The sequence below is a fragment of the Polyodon spathula genome, chromosome 8 (genome assembly GCF_017654505.1).
Source record: "Polyodon spathula isolate WHYD16114869_AA chromosome 8, ASM1765450v1, whole genome shotgun sequence".
Taxonomy (NCBI): domain Eukaryota; kingdom Metazoa; phylum Chordata; class Actinopteri; order Acipenseriformes; family Polyodontidae; genus Polyodon; species Polyodon spathula.
In genome coordinates, this window is record NC_054541.1 from 12,054,764 (window position 1) to 12,071,688 (window position 16,925).

Consider the following 16,925-nt stretch of genomic DNA (forward strand, 5'->3'; position numbering starts at 1 on the left):
GTGCATAGACACAGAAACTCAAATACATGAAATACAGGTAACACGATTCACTTTACCTGGCTTTCATCTCCAGGACCCATCAATGCATCCAACACACCTGTGCATCTTCTGGGCTAGGGGTGTACAGTCAGGGCGTCACTGTGTTTGTAATTACTTAATCAAATCAGTGTTTGCTTGTTCTTTTGTCTGGGCTGAGCTGGTTTTCTTTCACATTTCTGGGACGCTGCAAGTTCAAGCCAACCTGGTTAAACTCTGGAAAGCAAGCTGTAGTCCAACAAAAGACCTGGACTTGAAGTGCTGTCGCTGCCTACACTGTTAACAGCAGATACAGCTTATTTTTGCTTATTTATCCTGGTCAGTGTTGGCATTTTGCAGGGTTTTCAGCTGGTCATATTGTTTCAAGAGCTGGTTATGCTGGACAATTGATAGGTATCTGCTAGCACAACTGAACAAACAAACAATAGTTTTAAAGTTAGCAGGTTTCCTTTGGGTCAACTTTGCCTCATTTAATTCTGTGGGAATCAGCATTATATAACTATATAAACATGTTTATATGTGCATATATACATGCATACATATAATACTGTGTCTCTATACATTAGGCACACCCCACCGCCCCCCTGTGAACATTACCAGGCTGCCATATGCTGTGGCTCCTCCTCAAGACTGTCAAAAATAACCTGCCAACATCTTGAAATTTATTCTTTAAATGTCATTGATACATTGCGTCCTGTCCTTCAGCTAAATAAGGTTAAATTGCATGTGCTGCCAATCATTGTGGTGCAGGAGAAACGTGACATCCTGATTGGATGCCTGCTGCCTGAGCTGGTGCTCTAACCCAATCCTGAAGATTTTGGGATAAACTTTGCTGAGGTGTGAGGGTACAAATGAGAGGGCTGAGTAAGGTAATCAGGCTGCTTGGTGTGTGCTGTGGGGATCGTGTGTGCCCTCGCTTGCTTTTCTGTCTCTCTCCTGTTCTTTTGCATAGCCGGTCAAAATGGTAAGATTTTCTACAACAGCAACAACATTATTGTATTTTTATATTGTGATTGATTGAGGATGAGAAGCACTGACTGGATTCTACCAACAGTCTGGATCCACAGGATGCTGCTGACCACTGCACTGGAATGTACCAGACACTCGTTGTCTTTTATTTAATTCATTTATGGGAAAAAGCAATCTGCCTTGCCATTTTTTTTTTTCACAAAAATTAGGTCCTCAGTAGAAAGGAGTATTTAAAACCTTTTTTTTTTGTTTGTTTGGAGGCTGGAGTCTTTAGATTAAAAATCAGGAAAAAGATTTGAAAAATGTTCCCAATTGGCCATGTGATCCCACACAGCCAATCAGTGATGCTCATTGATGATTTTGGTGGGCAAAATTGACACTGTTGGCAAAATATGCCTTTACTCTTTATGAGTCTAGCTTGGTAATTGATTATGTAATTTTAAAAAGTTAATATGACCCACCCTGATGCAGTGTAGTAAACCGCACTGGTGCAGTGTAGTAAACTGTAGTTTGAGATGCTCAGTGGTTAGAGAATGTGCTTCGCTGCAGTGTGGAAAGTTGTGTGTTTGAGTAGCTCAGTGGTTAGAACGCTTGACTGCAGTGCGTAATCTATGTGTTTGAGGAGCTCAGTGGTTAGAGCGCTGGGCTGCAGTGCGTAATCTATGTGTTTGAGGAGCTCAGTGGTTAGAACGCTTGACTGCAGTGCGTAATCTATGTGTTTGAGGAGCTCAGTGGTTAGAGCGCTGGGCTGCAGTGCGTAATCTATGTGTTTGAGGAGCTCAGTGGTTAGAACGCTTGGCTGCAGTGCGTAATCTATGTGTTTGAGGAGCTCAGTGGTTAGAGCGCTGGGCTGCAGTGTGGAAGGCTATGTGTTTGAGTAGCTCAGTGGTTAGAGCGCTGGGCTGCAGTGTGTAATCTATGTGTTTGAGGAGCTCAGTGGTTAGAGCGCTGGGCTGCAGTGCGTAATCTATGTGTTTGAGGAGCTCAGTGGTTAGAGCGCTGGGCTGCAGTGTGGAGGCTATCTGGGTCACGTAGCTCATTCATTAGAATGCAGGTTCCAGTACAGAATGCTAAGAAAGTAGGCGGCTTAACTGGAGAGCTCCCTGCCATGAGGGAAGTACCAGGGAAGTTGTTCGCTGTTAGCTGGCACATGTTATATCCTTGTTTTACAGAAGCCAAATATAGTGCAAGAAACTGCCACATGAGGTTTTATAGCTTCAGGACTTTTATTCAATAAATCAAGTTTTTTTTTTTTTTTTTTTTTTTTTTTAATTTGGTGGCTGCAGTATGTTTCACAGTTGGAAGGTAAAATAATTTCTGTGAACATAACGCAATAGAATTCAGATGAATGTCTTGTTTGGAGGTCCACTGAGATGTATCTTTAAAAGCAGTCACTAAGCACAGTGGCAGTGCACATATTAATGTGCACAATCATCATACAAGCTTCATCCCTGTCTTGGTTAGTTGGAAGCGTTCCAACAGCTGATAGCTCCAGCTTGAAGCAGCAGCTATTTTTACGAGTCAAAAGCGTATCAGGGCTATAAGGTAATTCAGCTCCCGAAACGGCAGCCGTCAAACCCTGCTGGCATCCTCTCCCACATTCATACTGGTACCCACTCTTTTCAGTCCGCATCTTTTAAGCTTCCACTGGGGGCAGTGTTTGCCGTTGCATTCTCGGTCTGTTTGGAAATCTATTTGGAGGGGAGGGAGAGTTATATGCAGGCCAGCTAATTCAGCGATTAAGCAGAGATGCTTTTCTGCCAGAAGGCTGGGTACTCAACGTGTAACTTAGTGAGATACTGTATTTGCTGATTGCTGTTTTTAAAGTAGCTGAAGCTAATAGTAGAGCAAGCAGATTGTCATAGACTCCCATACCATTTTTCTTTTTAACCTTGTAAATGTCACGATGCCTGAAGGTTAAATAGAAAGGAATAGTAGATCATCATCACATCATTAACTTTGTAGTAAATGACGTCACACAAGCACAGTGATAGATTTAAATAGAAATAAATGAATGTAGCTTCCATGGCATCAAAAGCCTATAAGTACCTCCACTGTTTGTTTTTAAACACACTTTCCCTTGAATGTATGTATGTACTATATATATATATATATATATATATATATATATATATATATATATATATATATATATATATATATATAATTACTGTAGCTAAAATGATTTTTCTCTTCTATGTGTATTTTATGCAGTTCTGTGTTGAGCCAGCAGATGGTGGTGTTATATTTACAAGTTTGTAACTCGATATGCTGGTCACAAGCCTGCAGCATCACTTGAAGATGGCTTCTAACACACTCTTCTGTAATATCATCTGGGATAAGCTGCATGCTTTTGCCTTGCGTCTCCTTATTAGGAATCAAGAAGATGCTAATGCCGGTTTATTAATATCCCGAAATTGAAATCCGGCACAGGAGGTTAAACCATTTCAAGTTCTCTGCTTAATCCCTGGGTAAAAAGAACGAGTGGGACCGTCCTTCAAAGGCTCGGATTCTGTCTCTAAGACGAGGCTACAGTGTCTCTATCCCTGTCCCTGATAGTACTTTCAATTATCCAGTTTTGCCAACTACATTTTCATAAAATGCTCTAAACGAGCTGCAAAATACAACATGTGTTGTAACTGTTGATTTGTTAAGATGAAGGGAGCGTTCCTTCCCATTACATTGTCATACGACCAGTAAGAAACATTGTATATGCAATGGGTGCGTTTCTCTGTTCAGAGGCACAGCATGCTTTAAAAGCTGCACTGCAGTAAAGTGTGCACACCATAGGGCTTTGGGGCAGGCTGGCTAACTTTTAGGGACATAAACCAGCCAATAAAAAAAGCTTGTAATTATTAATGCAAGGTCTTCCATTGGATAGCATTATTACCATAACAAATTGAGAATTTTTCTCCAGCATTTGGTGACCTTGATAACTCTGAACTCTTGTACCAGACTGGTCCTCTGTTATTCTGCAAAGGGAATTGATATTGAACTGTTAAAAGGAAAGCTGGGAATGGCAGGATGCTTGTGTCAGGTGGCTGCAGACAGGTGATCTTTATTGAGGACTTCATGTGTGTTTTTGTTTCTTTATTTCAGCCGACTGACGCCCAGTCAGATGCTCGCTCCTACCTCAGTGAGGAAATGGTAGCCGGTATGTATATATGTACAGATAATTGAGAGATAGAATTTATTAATAGGACAGTAGTCTTTGATACATTATTCTTTTTGAGAGGACACTACAGCCTATGTAAGCAAAAATGCTGCAAAAAAGTAAAATTAATGTAAAGTACAAATGGATGAAGTGAAGGTTTGAGTTGCTGTCATAATGGTGAGCTTCTAATGGATATTATGAACTCTGTAAGTTACATCTGACATGACTTCTATGATAAAAATGTACTGTTTAAAAGTAAAAGAAAAAAATCTGTGCAATTAATATAGTTAAATGGTGGTGGTGTTTAAACTGGCTGCTGTTTAGAACATATCTTTAAAATGGACTCTGCAGTCAAAGTCTAGATAAGGGTAAGTTTCGTGAAGAGGATACTGACAGCCTTCACTGCTCTGTGTGATCGTAGAGTTCAAGGCTGCCTTTGACATGTTTGACTCTGATGGTGGTGGCGACATCAGCACCAAGGAGTTGGGTACCGTCATGAAGATGCTGGGTCAGAACCCAACCCGAGAGGAACTGGATGCCATCATTGAGGAGGTAGATGAGGACGGTAAGAATCCTCTCCACTCTTACAAACAGAATTGTCCTGAGAGATGTCTACCTTTCTCTCTGTCTGTCTGTCTGTAACTGTTGACATTTGTCCGGTTTGTCTCACAGGCAGTGGTACAATTGACTTTGAAGAGTTCTTGGTCATGATGGTGCACCAGCTTAAAGAGGATCAGGCTGGCAAGAGTGAGGAAGAGTTGTCTGAATTCTTCCGTGTCTTCGACAAGTACGTGTGTTTTGGATATGAATCACCTTGTGCAGTGTGTGTGGGAGCGATCAATGCAAACACATAGCATTGGGTCCAAATGTAAATCAATTCAATGGTTCAGGCAGAACTCCATAGAACACTCCATTTAAATAATACAAGCATTATTGTTGGTGATGCAAGTGAATATTTCAAGTTTCAAGCATTCGCATTATTAACGTAGGTTTCTTGACTTCCTTGTCTCTTCCAGAACTTATATAAGTGAAAATGTAGAGTTGACTCCCCTACATTGCCACACCTACTTCCCCATATGCTGACCGTCTCACTCTCTTATAGTGCAGTATATTGCTGGCATGTGTTATGTGAGTGGTCTGAAAACGTGCACACTGGAATATATAAGTGAACCGTGGTAACATCACCACAAGTGTCAGTATGTAATATCCCTACACACCGCTTTTACTGACAACAATATAAGTTGTGACATTTAACATTTTGTGTCATACAATGCCCATAAACATATGGTAAAACTGTTGTCTGAACTTATAAAAAATAAGAACATAACAAAGGTTTGTCCCTTGTTAGCACACCATTCTCAAATACTGGGGACAGACGGACACTAATTTAAAAGCACTTTTTTTGTCTTTTTTTATGACGCTCCCGGTGTTTTAGATGCTACTGTGTCACCTGGCAGGCTATCCCATGCATTTGTAACTCTTGGTGTAATAAAGCGCTTCCTCCCTTCTCTTCTGAACTTTCTTTTACTCACCCTCCATGTATGCCCTCTTGTTCTTCGTTCTGTGCTAAATTTGAAGTAGCATTGTTTCATGGGTTAGTTTATTCATACTGTTTATGATTTTATAGACTTCAGTCAAGTACTAATAGTTTATATATAAACATTGCTCACGCTGCATACAAACTATGGTTGTGTGATACTTTCTTCCACCATAAGAGACTGATGAAGGAGTTGTATGTTTTAATGTGCTGGAACCCCTTGCAGACGGTATCAATACTTTGATTAGCCCTGTCGTGCATGGCGTATTGAAAATAGCCTCCAATGAGACTATTATGCATTTGCATTTTCCATATCTCCCCATATAAAGACCAGAAGAGAGTTGTTTTGTCCGTCCTCGCATGAGGTCGCCATGCGCGAAAGGGGTCAGCAAACGAAAATAATAAATAGACCTGTTGCTCGCCCCACAGGAATGGCGATGGCTACATCGACCGTGAAGAGCTTGCTGAGATTCTGCGCTCCTCTGGGGAGAACATCTCAGAGGAAGAGATGGATGAGCTGATGGCTGATGGTGACAAAAATAACGACGGCAAGATCGACTTTGATGGTAAGAGACACTTAGAGTCCAAACCATGCAGCTAATATCACACAGGGTCTATTTTATAACACAGTTATTTCCATTGCTGGGTGGTACTGCCGGGATCAGTTTCCCAAATATGCCAACATTAATCAAAATTGAAGAAAACAGGTGCAACACCATGCCCATTTCCATTCTTTAAAGCAGCGTTTCATCAGGCTGTGGATTTAGATGCTAACTGTCCCTCTTTAGGATGGTGAGATGAGGACTGGTCTTTTTTACAATGGATGTTACTGCAGGCAGGGCGTGAAGGGCTGGATTATCTGGCAAGATCACCAAGAGCCTGCTCATAGAAGTCAGGCTGAACTTTGCTCTCACAGCTGCCTCTGTCCCAGTTGGGTTTAGACAGGTATTAACCCATTCAGTGTCATTGTCCTCATTTGAGAACAGGCTACTTTGCCATTTTTAACTGGCATTTTTGCCTTATTATATTGATATGATAACTTGCTTTCATTTTGTTAAATGCAAAAGTTAAGTCTAAATGTATCTGTCGGTTCTGCAAATGGTGCCCTTCAGTTGCTTTTATGAGACCTCACTGTAAAATAAGAAACTTAAGTCTAAAAAATTATGCATTTCGTGGTGTTTTCTTAGCCACGGTGATGATAAAGCTTCATTTCTTTGTGTGTTGATCTTCATAGCCGGTGTGACATGTCACTGGTCTGATTACGGGCACGTCTAGCTTGACAGCCCTCGAAATGGGGCACTGAGGATATATACTGTAAACATGCCTTGTCAGGTTACACTTCTAAAAGATTGAAAACTTGTAGAATGATTGCATATTGATTTAGAATGTATCATATTCCAGAAATACAGCTTGTGTTGTGATTTTGTCAAAGAAAAATGTATGGTACTTTTAATGGGTTAAGAGGTGAGCTCTGAAACGCACGACAACTTCCCTGTCCAGTTGGATTCCTCATTTCGGGTTGTATATAAGGTTACACAAAGAGAGAATGCTAGGGAGAGCAGAATATAATCTAACTGACACTCCACCTTTAAAAAGAATGTACAAACCACTAGACTATTGCAAGTAGGCTATGTTTGAGCTCTTGTTTTAATACGCACATTTCTTTCTCTTGCAGAGTGGCTGAAGATGATGGAAAACGTGCAGTAAAGACCAACATTCCTCTACGACACGACACCAGATTTTATTTTGCTGTTTAAGCCATTGATTCACAATTACTCAAGTATGCCAGCCAAGCCTCTTTAAGTTTGTCAAGACAAGCTAAAGCAAAGGGGAAAAAAGGCAAGAAGGATATCTGCACGCTCCCACTTAACGTGACAGGACTCTGGAAAATGGAAATGTATATTTACCCCAACCTTCAATTTAAAGCACTCTTCTTCCACACCTGTCTTTGTGTACCTACAGTATGTTACTGGCCAGGAAAGGGGGCCGCCCACAGACCAACATTGTAATGTACAGAGCTGGAACAAAATAAAGCTGTGTTAATTTTTGCCTCAGGAATTTGGAGTTATTGTAACAGCATGTTCCAGTGCCAGGGGTTCCAGTCATGGTTTGTGCCCACAAGACCTTTAACAGAAGTTTGCTTTTCTTTTTTTTTTCCTGCATGAGCTGAACCCAAGGTTTGTCAGTCTGCTTGATCTACTTATATCATCATATCAGGAAAATTGGGCCATCGTTTCATGCCAGCATGAGCAGTGATGCAGGTCAGGGTGGCATGAATTCAGCTAAGATGGAAACGGCATGAACAGTATATAGAAGTGGAAAGATATGGAGGTGGTGAAATACCAACCTTATTAGGGACTACCATATTGGGGTATTTTATATATATATATATATATATATATATATATATATATATATATATATATATATATATATATATATATATATATATAGCGCTCTGACTGTCTACTTTGATCTCCTTAAGAAGTTGAGCACTTTTCTATTTATAAAGACCGACCTCTTTTGGTCCTCCTCTTGAGGGGATACAGAAGTGACAATAAATCTTGCAAACTTTTACAAGCACACTGATCCCCTGGCTCTGATTGGCTGGCCTGACTCAGTGGAGTTCACCTGACTGAGATAAACCAATGAAAATCAGTAGCAAATAAGATCACATTCAAATAAGAGCAAATTAAAGAATACAGTAAATAATTATATTGAAGAGCGAGTTTGGCTAAGAGCAGTTAACTTGTAATAAAAATATGTGCTTATATGAGTGAAGTCCAGTAAGAGCATCTGGTAAGAATGATGAATGGATTTCAGATAAGAGCAATTACAAAAAACGTGACTACAGATACAAATGAAATACAGTAAAATCAAACACAAGCTACAGGAATTAGTTATTATTAAGAGCATCAATAGAATACGGCAAGGCATGGAGCAGTTCAGTGCAAGTACAAGCTGACGCAAGTACTGGAACAACTGGGTGCCATATAGTCCAGTATAGTGGAGAGCTGTGAGGTTTAGAGATGCTGTCTGAACAGGTGTGTTTTGAGGAGGTGCCGGAAGGTGGTCAGGGTCTGAACAGTCCTGATATCCATGGGCAGGTCGTCGGGTGGAGAAGGAGTGGGCTCTGGAAGCGGGGAGTGGAGGGGTGGGGGGGGTACAGCTAATCTGCCGGTGGTGGTGGAGCGGAGGGGGAGAGTTAAAAACCAAAAAGGTTATATGACTGAATAATAATGTATCTGTGAATGCACTGTACTGGTGAATTGAAAGTGTTGCAGTGAATCGAAATGCATGAATGATCTCAATCCAGCATCCTATCATCAAATCTTCAAACGTACTTTATTGCTTACATTGAAATGTATATTTCATTTGAACATTTTACTTTCCCGACATAAACATGTGTCCCAAAGTAAAATAGGCTTTGAGTAGTTATCTAAATGGATATACTGGCACGCGGTTTAACAAGAGACCCTCTTTATTGGGATTGTCACAACCAAAAAACTTGTTAATGACAAGCAAGCCATCATACACACACACAGACACACGCACACGCAAACACACACACACACACACACACACACACACACACACACACACACACACACACACACACACACACACACAAAAGCACACATAATCAAATTGTCATTTTTTCTATTTATATATATATATATATATATATATATAATATATATATATATATATATATATATATATATATATGTATTGAAAAGTAATAATTCCCCAGATTTCAAAAACACAAAAGTGTTATTTTTCTTCATATGGCTGTTGTTTTCCCTGTGAAAGCTGTTTTCCATTCCGCAGTATTCCTGTGATCCTGGTTAAAAAAGGGAGACTTCCCTGAGCGCTGGCAGAGTGAAGACATTTCCTCCTGTCTGCATATTGAACAGCACACATCTGGAGCCTTGAATGCTTTTCAGCTGTTTAGTCACTACCAGTTTTATAAGAGTCTCATAGTGTTGAGGGTGGCAAGGCAACACAGGAAATTCGATTCCAAGTAGCAGCGATTGGTTGGAATCGACAGAGATCCCTAAAAGTTCAGGAAGCTATATTTGGAAGAGGATGGGTCAGAGAGGGGTGGGGGGTTTAAAAGCTGGGTTTAATCCTCGCTAATGTCTAGTTATTCTGTGGAGGGAGCGGTGACAACCTATTCTTCAGTGGGAGTAGGGGGTCCTTCGTAAACTGCAATCATGGTAAGGAAATTTATCGATTCACTTGCTGTTTTGCTGAGATTTGAATCTGTGCATAAGGCCAGAGTTAAGATGCAAATTCCTACGAACGTGTCTGGAGAATAGAGCAACTATCATACAGACCAGGCTAGAAAGTGAACCGTTTACATCAGCATTGACGGAACCATTTCGTCATGCAGTAGCAAACCATTAGGATAGACAGTGGAGGTTATAATAATAATAATAATAATAAAAATAATAATAATAATAATATTGTAACTATATATATATATAATATATATATATATAATATATATATATATATATATATATATATATATATATCTTCCCTAATATAAATGGAATTCATATATTGTATAATAATGTATAATACAGAGAGAGAGAGATTATATTCGCAGCATGTAATCTAAGTGGTGTCTATATTTACTAAAATATGAATTGAAAGTTTGGCTGGTTGCATATAATAATTTTGGCCATATTCAGATGCATTTACCACTGTGCTAAATTTGCTTTTTAAAAATGTTATTCATTTATATATAAAACTACTAATGTTATTCATGTTAACAAGCTTGAAATGAACACCCTGGATTATTTATTTGAAGGTATTTTTAACATGAAAGTCGTGTTTGCTTCTTTGAAAAAAATTTGGGGTTAAGACAGAAAAATGTTTTGAAAACAGACCTCAGTTTATGATTCAAGTTTTGCAGGACAACATTTCTGGCATAAATGCACTACATTGATTTCTATTAATACACGTAGGAGAAATTACTTTCTTTTTTTCTTCTCCATGTAATGCAGTACGGCATGTTATGCATTTATTTTAATTTTAAATAAATAAATAAATAAATAAATAAATACATCTAGTGGTGATATCAAAGTCGTGGCGGTGGCCTCCTCACCTGCTCAGTGTTTTACGGACTCACAGCTGTTGGTGGCGCGGCTGAGTCAGCTGTAATGAAAACTGACCTGGACTCCTGCGGTAATTTAATCCTGTTAGAAGGTTATTCCCCGATGTTGCAAATTCCACAGAGTTTTCAAACTAGCTTAAACACGGAGCATTATTACTGCTCTGAACGACTTTTTTCTGTGATTGGGGTGAAACCCGTACCGACAACTATTTGAAATGCCGACCAGGCGCAAGAATCAAAGAGGCACAAAGCGAGCGCACAACTATCCAACTGGCTTTCTACTGAAAACATGCTTCATAATAGGTTGATCATGTACATCAATTTCTGTTCTACGTTTGTCTGTTTAAAGTAAAACAGAGCCTCAAAAAGTACATTAATATCTAATGTTTAAAATAAAGTGCTGCATATCATTCCAAAATATTTTAGTATAGACACAATGGTAAAATAAATGATAGTCTCTGTTTCCATAATTCAAAACATGCATTTTATAATTATTATTTTTTATTATTATTATTATTGTTATTATTATTTTTTAAAATTTATTTATTTATTTATTTATTTTATCAATTTCGATCCTATATTTTGCCAACACATCTTTAACAAGATAAATCCTATGGATTATCTTGTAAGAGAAAACATACTCGATTTCTATAATATATACAATACCTCACCCCATCCCATTGATAAACCCTTCTAAAAACCACAGACTTTAGTATACTATCCTATATAGTTTTGAGATCAAGCTGTTTCACGTTGTTATACATTGGAGACATCTCTGCTGTATTCAATTAAACTATTATGCTTTGTTGCAGCCGACCGCCGCACAAATAGAAGCGCTGTCGTACCTGAGCGACGAGATGGTGGCTGGTAGGTATCACTGTTTGCAACCGATTAACAGTACCACTACTACTGCTAATAATAATAATAATAATAATAATAATAATAATAATAATAATAATAATAATAATAAACCAGTATTGTTCAAAAGAATAACCTTAGATAATGTAGCTATAATAAAATGTAGTGTTCATGTATACATGTAATGTATTATTGTGTGTTGTTTTTAATATTATTGGCTTCCTCAACAACAGTCTTGAACAGTTTAATGAATGAAAAACTTATTTAACTCATAGTTGTCTATTTTAATAATCTAAACCGCAGCAGGTTTTAAAAACAAACAAACAAACAAAAAAACCCAGAAGGAAACGGTGGTGGTGTTTAGACTGGCTGCTGTTTAGAACAGATCTTTAGAATGGACTCTGCAGTCAAAGTCTAGATAAGGGTAAGTTTCGTGAAGAGGATACTGACAGCCTTCACTGCTCTGTGTGATCGTAGAGTTCAAGGCTGCCTTTGACATGTTTGACACTGATGGTGGTGGAGACATCAGCACCAAGGAGTTGGGTACCGTCATGAAGATGCTGGGTCAGAACCCAAGTCGAGAGGAGCTGGACGCCATCATTGAGGAGGTAGATGAGGACGGTAAGAATCCTCTCCACTCTTACAAACAGAATTGTTCTGAGCAACATCTACCTTTCTTTCTTTCTGTCTGTCTGTCTGTCTGTCCATCTTGACACTCGTCCGGTTTGTCCCCCAGGCAGTGGTTCCATTGACTTTCAAGAGTTCTTGGTCATGATGGTGCAACAGCTTAAAGAGGATCAGGCTGGCAAGAGTGAGGAAGAGTTGTCTGAATTCTTCCGCGTCTTCGACAAGTACGTGTGCATTGGTATCACCTTGTGCAGTGTGTGTGGGAGCGAGCAATACAAACACATAGCACTGGGTCCAAATGTACTGTAAATCGAGTCAATGGTTCGGGCAGGTTACTCTCCGAGTAGTCCGTCACTCAATATATTATTAACAAACTTAACAACTTTGCAGTTGTTAGTCTGTAATGCTGATCGCAACAGCTGCCCTGAGTTAATGAAGCTCTGAAAGGTGTATTTGAACGGTTTTGTTTTTTGTGCGCCTCAGGAACGGTGACGGCTACATTGACCGCGATGAGTTTGCGACAATTATCCGCAGCAGCGGGGAGACCATCTCTGACGCTGAGATCGATGAACTCATGACCGACGGAGACAAGAACATGGACGGCAAGTTGGACTTTGACGGTAAAGACAGAAAGCAGCTTTCTTACTTTTCCAATTTCTCCTGGCTCTAAGTCTCTCTTGATACAATGCGCGAATGTTCTGAATAGCCTACCCACGTGCCCTTTAGTGTACTTTTGAACTGTTAAATATTATTTTAGGAACTTTCACATCTATTAGAAACTTGACATTTGTAGCAGCTTTGCAAAGTGAGATCTCACTCTTTGTCTTTCAGAGTTTCTCAAGATGATGGAAGGTGTGCAGTAAAAATGAACATTCCTCTTCGCAATGACTCTCCCGTGTCCCCTTTCCTAAGTGTACTGCTTCTGAACAATCTCACCACATCCCATAGTCTGACTTTGCATCTTAACAATGTCTTCAAAAAGCTCCCCAGAGGGACCTGACCCTTTCTTAGCTGCTGCTAGCTGATAGGCTGCTATCTAATGCCAATCTTTATACAGCCCACCCCGCTCCATAGATGCAGTGTGGAGGCACTAGTAGGTTCAACAGCCTGGGATGCTCAAGAGCCGCAACACAAGACGACACCGCGCTCTAGACTAAAACACTGTAGATGCTTCAATAAACTTCTGTTGATTTCCCTCGTCTTTTATTGTGTCATTCCATTGAAACCCCGGCTTATCCCAATGGATCTTTTCCTGCATCTGTACTGTTGCATTTAGTACACGCATTGGGCGGTGTACTGTAATCGAGCTTCCACTGTAACTGCAACATAGCGGACCCAAACAATTCCATGGCGTGCGCTGACAGATTCAGCGGCAGTTTGGAATTCATTAACAGCAACAGTTTAGAAGTTACATGAATATCAAACTTGATTTAATTCCAGCAAACGATCTGACATGTTCCTATAGGATATAGACGCCGTGTATATATGGGAGCAAGGATTTCCGACTGCATTAACACGATCATTGATTGCCTGGACTCTCTTTCCTTCCTACAGCACACATTCATCAGTTTCGCCTCTGGAGGGCAGTGTTTCCTACATGTACATTTTCATTTTCCCTTATTGACCACTAGAGGACACTGTTAATACAGCTTTGAAACAGGGCACCAGTCACCAAGGGAGGGTTTCATTATATTGGTTTAAAATGACAAATCCCAAAACTGAATTTAATTCCAAGGATTATTATAACAAAATAATCACTCAGACGAGGGACCAGGGTGTTGTTCTGCCTTCCTCGCTTCTTGCTCATGAGAACTTGAAGATCACTTGTGTGACACTGTGTTTGTAAACTGTTTCAAGGTAAGCAGCTGACGCAGAGTGCACAATAAAAATATTAAATTAATTATACATTATTTGTGAGAAAGCTGGACTTGAATTAACAACCTTCGCCACCAGAGGTCAATCCACTAACCTCAAAGCTGCTCGTTTCTCCCAGGCAGAGGTTTATTAGGGGGTTTGGTGGTAATGGAAGGTAGGTAAGATGTGAGAGAGGGTTAAGAGATTAACTACTCTGGGCACTCCACGCTGTCAATGCCAGGAAGGCTTTCTCAGTCGGCTGTATCCCATTCACTGTGTATAACAATAATAAACCCCTGCTTGGGTTCTAATCAAGCACAGAAGCACACTAGGCAAATCAGGGCAGTTGTTTAAATCAAAGACTTGACTAGACTGGAAGCTGCTTGAAAAATACTAAGCCTTCCACCCAGTGACAGCTCTAGGAAACAGCCCACCAAGGCATCTCAAGGGGGCTCATTCTGTTACTGAACTGAAACAAGCCAGCAGCAATATCTAGGCGAAATTAGACAGTGATTGTTTGTGTTTGTCGTATTCAGAGAGCAAGGAAACCAAGGTTTAATTGACAAATACGCAATTGAACCAGAAGCCAGGGATCTTGCTTTAGCATCTATGGGTGTATTCACTTGTGCTCAATCAAGCATTTTTAAAACTATAAGAACCTAACAGCCAAAGCAGACGCACGCAGGCACTTCATTAGTGTGCCAAAACATTTCTTTCTTGTAACCTCTTCTGGGTTTATCTATTACTTTACCCCACACATAAGAGTAGATGGAGTCATGTTTCTAGTTGAATAAGGTGGTCTGGTCGCACTTCATAATCACTTCACAATATGACTGCGTAACGATTGCCTTGCGATTCAGGAGTGGTATCTTATTATTAATAATCACTAAAGAGAACATGAGCACCCCCTTGTTGAAATAACCTCCATCTCCCTCTGGCCGCTCCAGCCCACCTCCCCCGGTCACATTAACAGCTGATAAAACACTCGACGCTGCAGCCCAGACATCAAAGCGCTCTCAGACAGATTAATGACTCAGGGTTTGCAGGAGTGACCCCCCAAAACAAGGGGACAGGCTGGATTAGTAACACGGCCAGTGTGAGTCTCTCTCTCTCTCTCTCTCTCTCTCTCTCTCTCTCTCTCTCTCTCTCTCTCTCTCTCTCTCTCTCCTCTCTCTTGCTCTCCCCCCTTTCTTTATTTCTGTCCTCCCCCATTCTCTCACTCCATCCCTCATCTCTCTCCCCTCTCTCTCCTCTCTCTGTCTCTTTCTCTGTCTCTCTCTCTCTCTCACTCACCCTTCTTTTTTTCTTTATCTCTGTCCTCCCCATTCTCTCACTCCATCCCTCATCTCGTTCTCTCTCGTGGGGGGGATTGGGAGTTGACGAACTGTTATTTTGTTGTTTTCTGTTTTTGATTTCTTCCTTCTTTAAGTTAAATCAAGTCCAGAAAAGTCTCAGTCTCTCCAAATCTCTCTCTCTCTCGTTCTGTGTCCTCCCTCATCCTCACACTGACAGATAAGAGAGAGCTGGTTGGATGAGTGGTTAAAGCGAGTGGCAGACAGTGGTCCTGGGAGCCTATCAGACAACGGGCAGGCCTGGGTTCAGTGTCACTGCTGGTAGAACTTGGTTTGAGGTCCAGGTGGGTTTTTTGGCTCTGGAGGGCTGGCTTTCTATTTGGTTTTAACCTAATTTGACTTTCTCAACTAAATTACCACACAATCTGATGTAATTTCGCATTCATTTGGAGCAAAGTATAGTTTATGGCGCTCATTAAGTTCCTACAGCAAGTATGGCTGAGTCAAGACTGCACTGCCAGCCCAGCCACACCTTTCTTGCAATAGAGACCCACCTTACTGAGAAGAACCACACCCATTAGTGTGATAACCCCTCCCCTTATGATATTAACCACACTAACCCCTCCCCTTGGGTAATGAACCCCTTTGTTGTTTAAAGTTGAGCCCTTGTTGTTTTTGGCTTGTCCAGCACCCAATTCTAGCCCTGGGCTCCAAACCTTTAAAAACAGGAGACCTGAGTTTTCCTCTGTAATCCTCTGTTCCCTCGCTGTATATATAACAGGGAAAATGCGGCTGGCAGAAGGTCATGCGCTTGGCTGCATGTACATCTGGGGAGCTCCAGAGCTCGTGGAGCGGGTTTCAGAACCAAAAACACATGTTTTATATGCAAGCCGGGGGTAGAAGAATATCTGTTATTCATGGATTCTCAGACTCTGAGCAAAAGCAGGGGTTGGGTTTTAATTTAATCATGCCACCAGCTGAACAAGAAAGTATATCTGGAAAAAAACATCCAAGGGATGGTTAATCTAGCGGTCAAACCCAATAGCGGTCAAAATCAGGTCCACACTGCCTCCCAGTCCCTGAGCGCTAAGCACTAGAGCACACTGCCTCCCAGTCCCTGAGCGCACTAGAGCACACTGCCTCCCAGTCCCTGAAGACTGAAGAATTCCCTCTCATACCTTCATGGTTTCAATGTTGTCATGTTCTTTTTCTTACTCATTTCTCTGCCAGTATTAAAAGCCCCCCTCCCAGCTGTTGATAAGTGGTGTGGGGGTGAGTGAGCACAAGGGAGGGGAGCAGGGAGAGCCAGAAGGCAGCTACTGCCCAGGGAACCAGCCTGCGGATCCAATGAATGCCCCTGGGACCCTCCCTCCCCAACGCATTGATGGGAATTAGCTTTGTTTACAAAGCTCTGGATATTTATAGATCCCTAGCAGTCACTTGAAAGAGAGGAACAAACCTATGAAGTTTTGT

The 16,925-nt window shown here is 40.7% G+C and overlaps 2 protein-coding genes across 2 annotated transcripts; both read left to right on the plus strand.

Annotated features, from left to right (window-relative positions):
- Positions 1-900: 900 nt before the first annotated feature.
- LOC121319413 (troponin C, skeletal muscle) lies at positions 901-7,750 on the plus strand. Its single transcript, XM_041256827.1, has 6 exons — positions 901-1,000; positions 4,105-4,159; positions 4,581-4,724; positions 4,832-4,946; positions 6,126-6,262; positions 7,372-7,750. Exons 1-6 carry the CDS (start codon positions 998-1,000, stop codon positions 7,401-7,403), a joined length of 486 nt encoding a protein of 161 aa, XP_041112761.1. The 5' UTR covers positions 901-997; the 3' UTR covers positions 7,404-7,750.
- A 2,059-nt stretch (positions 7,751-9,809) lies between these two features.
- Positions 9,810-13,500, plus strand: LOC121319414 (troponin C, skeletal muscle-like). Its single transcript, XM_041256828.1, has 6 exons — positions 9,810-9,916; positions 11,634-11,688; positions 12,157-12,300; positions 12,416-12,530; positions 12,790-12,926; positions 13,138-13,500. Exons 1-6 carry the CDS (start codon positions 9,914-9,916, stop codon positions 13,167-13,169), a joined length of 486 nt encoding a protein of 161 aa, XP_041112762.1. The 5' UTR covers positions 9,810-9,913; the 3' UTR covers positions 13,170-13,500.
- Positions 13,501-16,925: the final 3,425 nt, after the last annotated feature.